The sequence below is a fragment of the Amphiura filiformis genome, chromosome 1, assembly GCF_039555335.1.
Source record: "Amphiura filiformis chromosome 1, Afil_fr2py, whole genome shotgun sequence".
In the NCBI taxonomy this organism is placed as follows: Eukaryota; Metazoa; Echinodermata; class Ophiuroidea; order Amphilepidida; family Amphiuridae; genus Amphiura; species Amphiura filiformis.
In genome coordinates, this window is record NC_092628.1 from 63,980,985 (window position 1) to 63,994,207 (window position 13,223).

A 13,223-nucleotide genomic window follows, 5' to 3' on the forward strand; every position below is an offset into this window, starting at 1 on the left:
TATTCACCGTAGTACTAGTCGGACATCTAAATCGATCGTTTCCAACTGGTTCAGTGCTCTCTGTGTTCGAAACCACGATATTAAATGATCACAACATAAAGTCAATTGGTTACAAACCATGCGTGAATAAGTTACTAAAGTATGACGTATGGCATAATCGATACCATTGATAGCTAACTTATACGGGATTGATTTTCTTTACCAGTTAAATGCTACGTAGCTGGTCAATGTCCTGACGGTGTTTTTAAAATGTAAGATATTTTCCTAATATTAAAACTAATATAATGAATGCAGCAATTAATATTGCCTATTGTTTTAATAGGCCTACACTCAAAAAGTGTATGACGGATAATGTACTCGTGCAAATACATTCGTCAAGATAATTGCACTTGCCATGGAGTTATTGCATTTAGCTCTTGAGCCTATCGGCTCTCGAGCTAAATGCAATAACTCCACGGCGCTGCTTGATTATCTTGACGAATGCATTGCACTCAGTTCATTATCCTTATCATCCACAACAACTGCTACATTAGCATCCCTCTCCTAATAATAACCCCCTACAGAATTTTTCAAGTGACAAAGTCCTGTCTATAAAACACCCCCTATTTCAATGTACATGTACAAATAAACTCCCACCAATTGACTAAATCTAGTTTTAATCTACACCTTCCCACTTGGGCTTATGATTTGGGCTTCAGATACATCACTTAAATTTGTCAAATTTGTTGGGTGTAAATTCCAAAATTTTTCTTTCCATTGGGCTATTCAGAAATCCCCCCCCCCCCTAAAGAAGACATGAGATTCCCAAAATTTTTCACCATTTTTTGCTCTGGGAATTCCCCCCCCAAAAATGGTCATTATTTTCACAACCTTAAAGAAGACATGGGAATTCCCAAGAAAAAGACACTTTTTATTTTAGGCTTGGGAATTCCCAAAAATTTTGGCAAAAATAATTAAAATTTGCCTGTCTTCTGTAAGGACACTGGGAATTCCCAATTTTTTTATCATTTTATTGTCAAAATGGGAATTCCCATTTTTTTTGGCAAAATTTTGGTCTAGGAATTCCCAAAAGTTTTTGGTACAAACTTGCATGTTTTCTTTAGGTGGGGTGCCATTAATTTCTGGAATAGCCCATTATTTGTATTGTGTCAAATATGGTATTTATAAAACAAATGTTCCCATTGACTTACATTTATTTATCTACTAGATTTTAAAAACTAGGATGTGAAATCTGTACAAAAATAGAACTTAAAAAGACAAAGCAGTCATTAACATACAATTAACATTATTTACAAAGGGGACACGCCAGACAAACATATTCACCCAGGTAACTGGTAACAAGATCAATTGTCTTGGCAAGCAAATCACATGACATGACATCCTAAATAGTTTTATGTTCCATTAAATCCCATGCCCCAATATAAACCCACCTAGTGATCTTCAGTTAGCTGACTGAGATTATTATTGCCCACTCTAGTTTTCATGTCCAAATGCAAATAAAAGAGTTAGTCATGTATTTGGTGGCAAAAGTTTTAAAATCCAAATGCCTGGATATTTTATGAGTAAGTAAACATTAAGCAGTGCCCAGCAAGGATGGGTATTTATTGGAATTAATATGGTAGTAGGATTTGGGAAAATAAGGTCTTATACTTGACACATTAGGGATGGTACCCACACTGTACTTGTCAAGTGGATTTAGTCTCCTTTTTGAATATCAAGCAAACCAGCCTATTGGATATATAAGGACAGATAGTAAACACACGGTACAAACAAATCAGTTCAATGACTGCATATAGAACATAAAGTAACCCCTAACACGGTTATTCACTTTTTCCTTGTTCTGGTCCAGATGTTAGAGTAATCTATTATTATTGTTATAGAATTCTAACATCATCATCAATGTCAATGTTTGGATACCCAGGCAACACTTCCTTTTCATGTGCAAGCAATAACAAGCACACTTCCTGTAAGTTTGCAATGTGCATAATAATAATCATTTCTACACTGCAAGGACCAAGGACCTTTTAACTGTCCTTGGTATGTTTTGAAATTACATTTTACTGTGTCATATTTCTTGTCAGAAACCAATTGGTCTATTCTATTACAAAACCACACCCTTGTGGAAGGTTATGAAATTCCAACCAAATTCAACAGTTTACACTATGGACCAGTGTTCGAAATAAGCACTTATCCTCTTGTCCTCTTGTCCAAAACTCACTGGGGACAACCATATTGAGCTATGTACTTATCCCCTGGACAACCACTATATTTTACCTCCAAAAGTATGACACATTTTGGGGACAACCAAAATGTATTGAGGACAAGCAGAATTCATGCTTTAGTTATCCGCGGGATAACCTCCATATTTTCCTTATTTCGGACACTGCTATGGACCACAATGGCCTCATCCCAATGGCATAGTTCATTAACCTATATTATACAATCATAGTGAAAAATTTGACCTCAAGTTGCAGAGTATGAGTTTTTGTACCCAAATTTTCAAAGGTCATTCAATGAATGTACAAATGTATTGGGGTTAAAGGACTGTGCCCTGATAGATGAGCATGATGTGGATCCTAGTGTTAGCCAACCCAAATCCAACCATTTTAATCCATAAACTGTAGAATGATGTTGGAATTTCATAAATTGGGCCTAATTGGGTACAATAAACTACATTTCAACATTTTTAGCAAGTTACAGCATGATTTCAACATAAAATGCACACAAATATCACATGGATTGACCATGAACTGTAAAATAGCACTGTCTCTTCCATAGCATGCGTGGGTATATTTCATATGGAATACCCCATTTCAACGAGTGAAATGAGACTTCTATGTCAAATTGCCAGCTTCACATAATCATTAGGTTCAAGCATCAGTACTTCAAAAATCCTGTGGATTTTACAGTAGTTTTGTTTGTTTTGAAACTTGGCAATTAATAACTTCCAATCTTGAAGTTAATAAGATGGATCAATATAGCTCAATGTCCTTACAGTCTTCAGCTTTCTAAATCTCGCATTACTCTGACACTCAAATATGAAGATACATCATCAAAGCTCTGGACTTGATGCATTTTAGTATGCGTAATAAATAAGTATTCCTGTAACAAACAGGATGTATAGTTTGGTTCACTGCGAGTTGGGTTTGTAATGTACAAGACAAACATACAGTTGAAATGGTGTCATGATCTTGCACTTCTTTCTGTTTCTGCCAAGCACTCTCTCACAAGGGCCCTTGCATGGATGATACCTGAAATCAACAGACAAAACAATATCAACAAGTTTGTTAAATACATGTAGATTTAGAGAGTTTATATTGTAAAATGTTTGCAATCTTTACAAAGAATCTATGAAGTAGGAGTACATATCTTCCAATTTTAAGGACAATCCGACATTATTGGTATTAAAAAAACAAGCAACAATAGGTCGATTTGATTATATACTTAAAAGTTTGTTTGCCTTATAATAGGCGAAATTTATTCGGTTTTTGATAATGTGCGTGTTAATAAAATCCCAACTCACTCTCGCATAAATTCACATAAGAGTGCGCCAGTAATGCAACGCACAATAAAGCGCTGATCCCAACTGAGTGCATGCCATTCTATATCAATACACAAAGTTATAGGTCTAATTTTTTTGACAATTATAAGCCGAACAAACTTCACTAGCTCATACTTATTTATTAATCATTGTAAATAACTCAAGTTCTTTAAGTAATAGCTGCCCAAGCTTCAACTCCTTGCCTGCTTATGTTCATACACTCTCTTAATTCATTTAAAAGCCTCACTGTTACAATAAAGGTGCATACATGGTATTACTTTGATCCTGTCTTCATGTTAAAGGTCAGAATTTGTCTTGAATGTCTTCATTAGATTGTTTTCCCAGAAACAATGACAGCATAATTCCCTGTAATCAATTTCAAATTGGTTAATACAACATGGACAAATATAATACCTCTTTTTAGTCTTTCTGTTGCTGTTCTGCTTCCGGAATATGTAGGTCTAATATCTCTTCCCATATCTTCTATTACTGCCAATAACTCTGCATATTTACTCTGTGGTGCATTGGCTCTGTTGGCCGCTGATAGTTGAAGGATTGCTGCCGCTGCTGCTGCTGCCCCTGAAGCAAGATAAGCAAAATATGTATGTAATAACATTCTGAAAGTGACATGTAAAGGCCAAATCAGGACATATTTGAACCCAGTGACCCTTCCATGGGTATAGACAAGTTGTTTTATATTTGAGGGTCAAATTTTGGTATAGATTGGACGGGTGGTTTCTGTTTTCTGGCTAAGACTCAGGAGGAATCCATCATGGCGTTAGTCTCAACTTGAGACGAGACACACTATACATGCAGATACCCTGGTACCAATCTGGCAAATTAGTGGGGGTCAGGTGCCATTTAGCCCCTGGTTCATTGAAAATAGCCCCTGGTTCCCTGTAAAACCCCGTAACCAGGGGCTATTTTTTTTTACAAAGTACCCCTGGTCTGGCGCTTCTTAATTTCCCAGCCTGATTGAGGGAGGTATCAAAATGTACACAACAAATTTTCCCATCCATTGAATAGACCTTTTCAAATAAAGATCGGAAAAGTTCGGAAAACCGCGCTATTTATTCAGTAAGCTAGGTAGTCAAATTGTACCCAAACTGGCGGACAAGAAATGTCATGAATTACAACACCTTTTTTGCGCGAAAATACAGCTTATTAAGCCAATGTGACCATGGTGTCATCGCGAGAAATATTTTCCTAGCATATTGAGCTAACACCTCAGCTACTTAGTTTTTCACAATAAGATACTAATGGAAAGAGATGGACAAGTGTCCGTAATTTTTCGTCTGTTAAATTTTTTTAACAGAACATTTTGTTTACGTGTATCATCTCTTCCACAGTCAGTCTCTTACGCAACGCTACTACCACACGCTTGATTGCACGTTCAGTATCCTTGGCAAAAGTACCTCTCTCGTCCCTAAATTGACCATCGAAAGTTCCTCGTAGTTATGATGCCTGTTATACACATTGGAACTTTGCACTGTACATGATGCTTTAGAGGTACTTTTAAGCGTGTGCGATTGGGGAAATTATTTCATGCTTTGGGTTTTATCGGAATTACTGAAAATGTCTATAGCCCCTGGTTCATTGAAAATAGCCCCTAGCTGGTTCCCTGTAAAACCCTGTGAACCAGGGCTAATTTTTACAAAGTAGCCATTGGTGCGGCACTTCTTTTTCCCAGCCTGCCTGGTACCTGGTAGCCAAATGACTTACCAACTTGAGCATTTGGATTTGCCCTGTAAACTATCTGTTGCGGTGCTGGACTGCTAGAACCACTTTGACTTGCCATAATATCTGATGTAGTATTCACACCAAAATAATCAACATAACCTGAATTTGCTGAAAACAAAATAGTGATATATAAAATTAAAAACAAGTCACATTAATGAGTTGCAAGATCGATAGAATTACACAAGTGGAAGGACAAAATACCAATCACATATTGTTAAGTTTGTCTTCTTTATTGTCAATCGCGCTTACAGATTTATTATGCACATTCATTCTGTTTATTATCAATAAGACATTCAGCTTCATCAAATTCACCTTGAGATTTAGGTTTTGGTTTTTTTTTGGCCCATGCTGCTAATCTAGCGTATGACTTTTTTTGAATGGCGAGTCATTTTTCCGCAGACATTTTCAGCTGCAAGTATAAAATACATGACAGTCATTCAAGTTAAGGAATTCAATTTAAAATTAACATCAATTAAATAACAAAGAACAAGAACAGTAAAAACTTGAACAATACAGAAAATATCAACAATTGATATACTGTAAAACAACTTAATTTCGCTAGCAGTTTCACTAATTTCACTAGCGCCTTCAATCGCTAAATTAAATTGCCGCTAAATAGTTCATTTATAATGGTTTCACATAGCAAGAGGATGCAAATTCGTAAATTGCCACAAAAAGACAACTTCTTGCCAATTCGCCAAATTAAGTTGCCGTGAAATTTACGTGTTTTACGGCATATTGAATTCATAAACCAAAAATAAGGATTGCAGGTCAAATAGGTTGCCTGAAGACTATTTTGCAAGTTATATCTACTCGTAAATTGAATGAGTCCAGCAATATCACGAGGTGACAGCCCACCCCGCATCCTGTTTCTATGTATGTAGTTAGTCTTGGCTCTTGGGCACCATATTTATCAGTGATGTGCAGTTGAACTTAGTTAAAGTTTGTTGTTTTTTGGTGCAACTTCAAATCATGATGGTCAATGTCTGAATGTCTTCAGTCGGTACGGTACCTACTCCAAAATAGCAGCCTAGGAGGAAATTTGCCGTTTAAACGTTGACCTCTCAGTCTGTGGGCACAGCATCTGCACCAGCACGTTGTCCTGTATTATACACTTGTTAGATGGCACCTGTCTCCTGAGTTTCTTTATTCTGCACCTTGAGTTGACAGTGCATCGACTGAGATGTCAACAGCAAATTTTTTTCTGGTTTAGCCTTTAGGCTGCTATTTTGGAGTACCGCTATTTAGCGCTACCAATCGCAATATCTGGATGGATGAAGCATTAACTGCAACTCAGCTGAAGGAAGTATGTTCCTGATTCGAACCATCCGTGGATAAAAGGAATACCCACAGGCATCTACTGTTGAACTTGGTTGTTGGTATTTGAAGTTGTGCTTATTACTGCTTGAAAAAGTTGGAAGTTGGAGATATGATGGATATTCATTGGATGCTGAATGACCAGTTGGAACTGAATCTTGAACAGTAAATATATTAGGTATTACTTCCGTGGTCCGGGAACACATTGGTGATTGGCGATAGCATAGATATGGCAAAGTCTCCTCCCCTTCAATACTGGTGCATGGACATTTTGCTAATTGTGGGGCTTCTTAGTCTAGCCGAGCGGCGGCTAGACTCCTGTTTCCCAGTAGTTTCTTTCTTCTTCTTACAAGCCGACTGACGAGCGCCGGCTTGTTCTATCTTCTTCAATTCTTTCTTCTTTAAGTTAGGCGTGCAGCCTAACTTATTTTTTTCTTGCTGTTTGTTTCTTTAAGTTAGGCGTGCAGCCTAACTTATTATTTTCTCGCTGTTTGTTTCTTTCTTTCTTTCTCACAATTTACTACTTGTGCTACATCCGTGATCGGATTTCGACCAAATGCATACCCAAGCCGTATTGGGTAGGTGGCTACAAAAGTCTTAAAATGTTTTAATATCGGAGGTCATCCAGGGGGTCACAGGGGTCCGAAATGGTCAGTTTTGCCTCATATGTGCCGCACCCCCATTATAATTAGGGGCAAAACATGGAGACATCTAGTCTAGTGTTTTGATAAACAAGAGATAACCACAGGCAATGGTTCTGCTGTCTGTGCTTCAAAAGCGTGTAAATTTTCGTCTCGATTGGTCTAGTGCCAGGTGGTGAATGCCGTGCATTCTCTAAATTCAGTAAATTTCCATCGTCAACCGTGTGGAAAATGTCATACTGACGGGCGGTTTCACAAGTTGCCGGCTCTATCATACCAGTCGCCGCCTGGCTATTGCAGCTGCAATCCATACATCAAAACATGTAAATTTTGGCTATTCAACTGCAATCCATACACCCTTCATGCAAGACATGACTGGAATCGTCCACACAGGGAGTGAATATTACAAGCGGAGTCACCCATTGGGGTAGGCCCATTCGAAATTCACACGCCCTGTGTGGGAGATTAAGATAATGGCTTCCGGAGAGGTTGTATGACTTTCAACTGGAACAGCCCAGTTGGGGTGTGTGAAACCGCAAGTGGGCGATTCACCTGAAATAAACTGAGGTATGTTCAGATGCCAATTTTGTTACATATCTTGAGTGTAACTTGTGATGTGATGCCTGTATGCTAGATATAAACAGCTACAGCAGTATTATGCATTGCTTGAGATAGTCATCTTACTATAATTTGCCTTATGTTGTGTGTATGTATGTGTGTATGTGGGTAAAAGGCTCCGTCAGTTTTGATCCGAGCCTCGCCAAATTCGCACGGGGATGCAGAAAAACACGGGGAGTGTCCTAAGCTACCTTCGGTCAAGTCGCAGGTCAAAGGTCAAATTTTAAACTTGGTCCGATTGGGCTGTAATTTATACGGAGATCAAGGAACATATGGGGAGTGTCCTAAGCTACTTTCGGTCGAATGGAGGGATCACATTTGGTTGCGATCGGTAAAAGATTGGGCTCAAAATCATGAAAATGTGAATTTTCAAAATTCACAGTGCCCAAGTCAGTGACCATGGTATAAACAATTGCACTTGCTGCCTGTGTTCTATAAATAGCTCTGATGCATTCTGATACATGTATGTACTTGAACTTGGTAAAATCTATATTAAGGCAATGTCTTCCACTGTGGGTTTTGAAGGAAGAAAGAAAGAGTAGTCAGTAAAACAAGTAAATATATAAATTAATTAATTTAATTAACTACCGGTAATTAAGTAATGTCATCTGAGGTTACAGGTCATCCAACAGGTCATCTGCGGTCAAAGGTCATATGGGGTGAATCAGTATCCTATCAGCTGGATTGGGCTTACGCTTGGTACAATAAATTGGAGGAATCGGTCTCAATAAAAGTCCCTATAGCATTAGGCCTATACCATTTTTATAGTAAGATACCGGCATATTGAGCTTAATAATCATTTACGCATACGGGTATAACTCTAGTATCTTTAAATAGGTGTGATTGCAGTTGTTTGTACATGTACATGTAGAGATGGCAATGGTATTAGAAGCTATTACATGTGGTTGTGAAATAGGCTATTGTGGGAAATGACTTCATTCAATCAGATTTGATCTGAATATTGTGAGGTTAGTGATGCAGTGGTATTAGTACTATAAAAGCTTTTGTGCTGCACTGGTACTGCACACACGTACTTTTCTTCTTTCTTGAAGAAATGTATCGGAACTGGTTGGGGTAGGTGTGTGTGTGTGTGTGGGGGGGGGGTGATATCTTGACTAAAACTGCATCACGCCTTCCCATGATGCATTTATGAAAATCAATAATCCCACTTTATAGTTTCTACAGATGACGCAATAATGGTAAATAATGGGGGGGGGTAAGTAAAATGTTGAAATATGACCGCAATAAACTGCAAAGGTCATGTGAGGTCAAAGGTCAGGTCAAATTACAAGTTGCTCCGATTGGGATGTAACTGGGAAAATGATCCCTGACACTTTGGGAGTATAAAACCACAAAGGTCAAGTGAGGTCAAAGGTCAGGTCAAATTTGATGTTGCTCCAATTAGGCTGTAAGTCGGGGAAAAGGATCCCTGACACTTTGGGAGTATAAAACCACAAAGGTCATGTGAGGTCAAAGGTCAGGTCAAATTTAAAGTTGCTCCAATTGAGCTGTAAGTCGGAGGAAATGATCCCTGACACTTGGGGAGTATGAAACCGCAAAGGTCATGTGAGGTCAAAGGTCAGGTCAAATTTAAAGTTGCTCCAATTGGGCTGTAAGTCGGGGAAAATGATCCCTGACACTTGGGGAGTATGAAACCACAGAGGTCATGTGAGGTCAAAGGTCAGGTCAAATTTGAAGTTGCTCCAATTAGGCTGTAAGTCGGGGAAAATGATCCCTGACACTTTGGGAGTATAAAACCACAAAGGTCATGTGAGGTCAAAGGTCAGGTCAAATTTAAAGTTGCTCCAATTGAGCTGTAAGTCGGGGAAAATGATCCCTGACACTTGAGGAGTATGAAACCGCAAAGGTCATGTGAGGTCAAAGGTCAGGTCAAATTTAAAGTTGGTCCAATCGGGCTGTAAGTCGGGGGCAATGATCCCTGACACTTGGGGAGTATGAAACCACAAAGGTCATGTGAGGTCAAAGGTCAGGTCAAATTTGAAGTTGCTCCAATTAGGCTGTAAGTCGGGGAAAATGATCCCTGACACTTGGAGAGTATGAAGCCACAAAGGTCATGTGAGGCCAAAGGTTAGGTCAAATTTGAAGTTGGTCCGATTGGGCTGTAACTCTGGGAAAATGATCCCTAACACTTGGGAGTATAAAACCACAAAGGTCATGTGAGGTCAAAGGTCAGGTCAAATTTGAAGTTGCTCCAATTAGGCTGTAAGTCGGGCAAAATGATCCCTGACACTTGGGGAGTATGAAACCGCAAAGGTCATGTGAGGTCAAAGGTCAGGTCAAATTTAAAGTTGCTCCGATCAGGCTGTAACTTGGAGAAAATGATCCCTGACACTTGGGGAGTATAAAACCACAAAGGTCATGTGAGGTCAAAGGCCAGGTCAAATTTAAAGTTGCTCCAATTGGGCTGTAAGTCGGGGAAAATGATCCCTGACACTTGGGGAGTATAAATCCACAAAGGTCATGTGAGGTCAAAGGTCAGGTCAAATTTGAAGTTGCTCCAATTAGGCTGTAAGTCGGGGAAAATGATCCCTGACACTTGGAGAGTATAAAACCACAAAGGTCAAGTGAGGTCAAAGGTCAGGTCAAATGTGAAGGTGCTCCGATGAGGCTGTAACTTGGGGACAATGATCCCTGACACCTGGGAAGTATTAAACCACAAAGGTCATCCGAGGTCAAAGGTCAGGTCAAATTTAAAGTTGCTCTGATTGGGCTGCAACTCGGGAAAATAATCCCTGACACTTGAGAAGTATGAAACTGGAAAGGTCATCCAAGTTCAAAGGTCAGATCAAATTTAAAGTTGCTCCGAATATGAAACCGAAAAGGTGAACCGAAGACAAAGGTCGGGTCATATTTAACGTTGCACAGTATTGCTGCGTGATGATGTCATCACAGTCATACGCCTAACTTACCTCGTGCCCTTGCAAAGGGCACAGTTGCTCTAGTTCTTTCTTTAAGTTAGGCGTGCAGCCTAACTTATTATTTTCTCGCTGTTTGTTTCTTTCTTTCTTTCTCACAATTTACTACTTGTGCTACATCCGTGATCGGATTTCGACCAAATGCATACCCAAGCCGTATTGGGTAGGTGGCTACAAAAGTCTTAAAATGTTTTAATATCGGAGGTCATCCAGGGGGTCACAGGGGTCCGAAATGGTCAGTTTTGCCTCATATGTGCCGCACCCCCATTATAATTAGGGGCAAAACATGGAGACATCTAGTCTAGTGTTTTGATAAACAAGAGATAACCACAGGCAATGGTTCTGCTGTCTGTGCTTCAAAACGTGTAAATTTTCGTCTCGATTGGTCTAGTGCCAGGTGGTGAATGCCGTGCATTCTCTAAATTCAGTAAATTTCCATCGTCAACCGTGTGGAAAATGTCATACGGCCGGGCGGTTTCACAAGTTGCCGGCTCTATCATACCAGTCGCCGCCTGGCTATTGCAGCTGCAATCCATACATCAAAACATGTAAATTTTGGCTATTCCAACTGCAATCCATACACCCTTCATGCAAGACATGACTGGAATCGTCCACACAGGGAGTGAATATTACAAACGGAGTCACCCATTGAGGTAGGCCCATTCGAAATTCACACGCCCTGTGTGGGAGATTAAGATAATGTCTTCCGGAGAGGTTGCATGAATTTCAACTGGAACAGCCCAGTTGGGGTGTGTGAAACCGCAAGTGGGCGATTCACACGAAATAAACTGAGGTATGTTCAGATGCCAATTTTGTTACATATCTTGAGTGTAACTTGTGATGTGATACCTGTATGCTAGATATAAACAGCTACAACAGTATTATGCATTGCTTGAGATAGTCATATCTTTAAATAGGTGTGATTGCAGTTGTTTGTACATGTACATGTAGAGATGGCAATGGTATTAGAAGCTATTACCAGGGATCGATATAATGGGATAGGCATCGTAGTATTACGTAACACACTGGAAGATGTAGTTTAACTCTAGACAATAGGCGCCATATTGCAGGAGGTTAGAGTTCATAGAGGAAACGTTAAAGGTTAGTAGATTAGGTCACCCAGGCACATCACTAATGTGTTTCACGAGTTGTAATACCGACAGGTAAAACATTGATTTTGTAAAATTCTCCCGATTTTAAAATTACTAAATAAGGTTAGTACTTCAAACCATTCTTTGATGAATCTATGCAATATGACGGTAATTTTTGAAACATCTAAGAATCAATCTTAAACATCTTCATGATATTCATTTTTTTGCGCATGGTCAAAGCATGCTCTTGCGCTATCCACAGACTATCCGGTGGAAACTTCAAAGCAACGATCATGCGTTAATATTTACAAAATGGTGAATGATGTAGTTTAAGTCGAACAATAGCGTGACCGGCGTGACGTAGTTTTGGCATTGTTCCTATATGCACTTTCACCCTCCTGCTATTACATGTGGTTGTGAAATAGGCTATTGTGGGAAATGACTTCATTCAATCAGATTTGATCTGAATATTGTGAGGTTAGTGATGCAGTGGTATTAGTACTATAAAAGCTTTTGTGCTGCACTGGTACTGCACACACATACTTTTCTTCTTTCTTGAAGAAATGTATCGGAACTGGTTGGGGTGGGTGTGTGGTGTGTGGGGGTGTGTGGGGGGGGTGATATCTTGGCTAAAACTGCATCACGCCTTCCCATGATGCATTTATGAAAATCAATAATCCCACTTCATAGTTTCTACAGATGACGCAATAATGGTAAATAATGGGGGGGGGGGTAAGTAAAATGTTGAAATATGACCGCATTAAACTGCAAAGGTCATGTGAGGTCAAAGGTCAGGTCAAATTACAAGTTGCTCCGATTGGGCTGTAACTCGGGGAAAATGATCCCTGACACTTTGGGAGTATAAAACCACAAAGGTCAAGTGAGGTCAAAGGTCAGGTCAATTTTGAAGTTGCTCCAATTAGGCTGTAAGCCGGGGAAAATGATCCCTTACATTTTGGGAGTATAAAACCACAAAGGTCAAGTGAGGTCAAAGGTCAGGTCAAATTTGAAGTTGCTCCAATTAAGCTGTAAGTCGGGGAAAATGATCCCTGAGACCTTTGGGAGTATAAAACCACAAAGGTCATGTGAGGTCAAAGGTCAGGTCACATTACAAGTTGCTCCGATTGGGCTGTAACTCGGGGAAAATGATCCCTGACACTTGGGGAGTATAAAACCACAAAGGTCAAGTGAGGTCAAAGGTCAGGTCAAATTTGAAGTTGCTCCAATTGGGCTGTAAGTCGGGGGAAATGATCCCTGGGAAGCATTAAACCGCAAAGCAAAGGTCATTCGAGGTCAAAGGTCAGGTCAAATTTAAAGTTGCTCTGATTGGGCTGCAATT

The 13,223-nt window shown here is 39.5% G+C and overlaps 1 protein-coding gene across 2 annotated transcripts in view; it reads right to left on the reverse strand.

The window, feature by feature from the left end:
- Positions 1–2,392: 2,392 nt before the first annotated feature.
- The window catches only part of LOC140150793 (cyclin-dependent kinase 2-associated protein 1-like), a 43,587-nt gene continuing 32,756 nt past the window's right edge, over positions 2,393–13,223 (reverse strand). The window contains exons 1-4 of one of the 2 annotated variants that reach the window (XM_072172930.1): positions 5,594–5,719; positions 5,264–5,389; positions 3,956–4,120; positions 2,393–3,251 (exon numbers count right to left, since the gene is read on the reverse strand). In XM_072172930.1, the coding sequence (XP_072029031.1) occupies positions 3,184–3,251; positions 3,956–4,120; positions 5,264–5,339 (309 nt within the window). In that variant the 5' untranslated portion in view covers positions 5,340–5,389; positions 5,594–5,719 and the 3' untranslated portion in view covers positions 2,393–3,183. Of the gene's footprint in view, positions 3,252–3,955; positions 4,121–5,263; positions 5,390–5,593; positions 5,720–13,223 lie in introns of those variants that run through there. The other variant, XM_072172921.1, reaches the window with a different exon arrangement.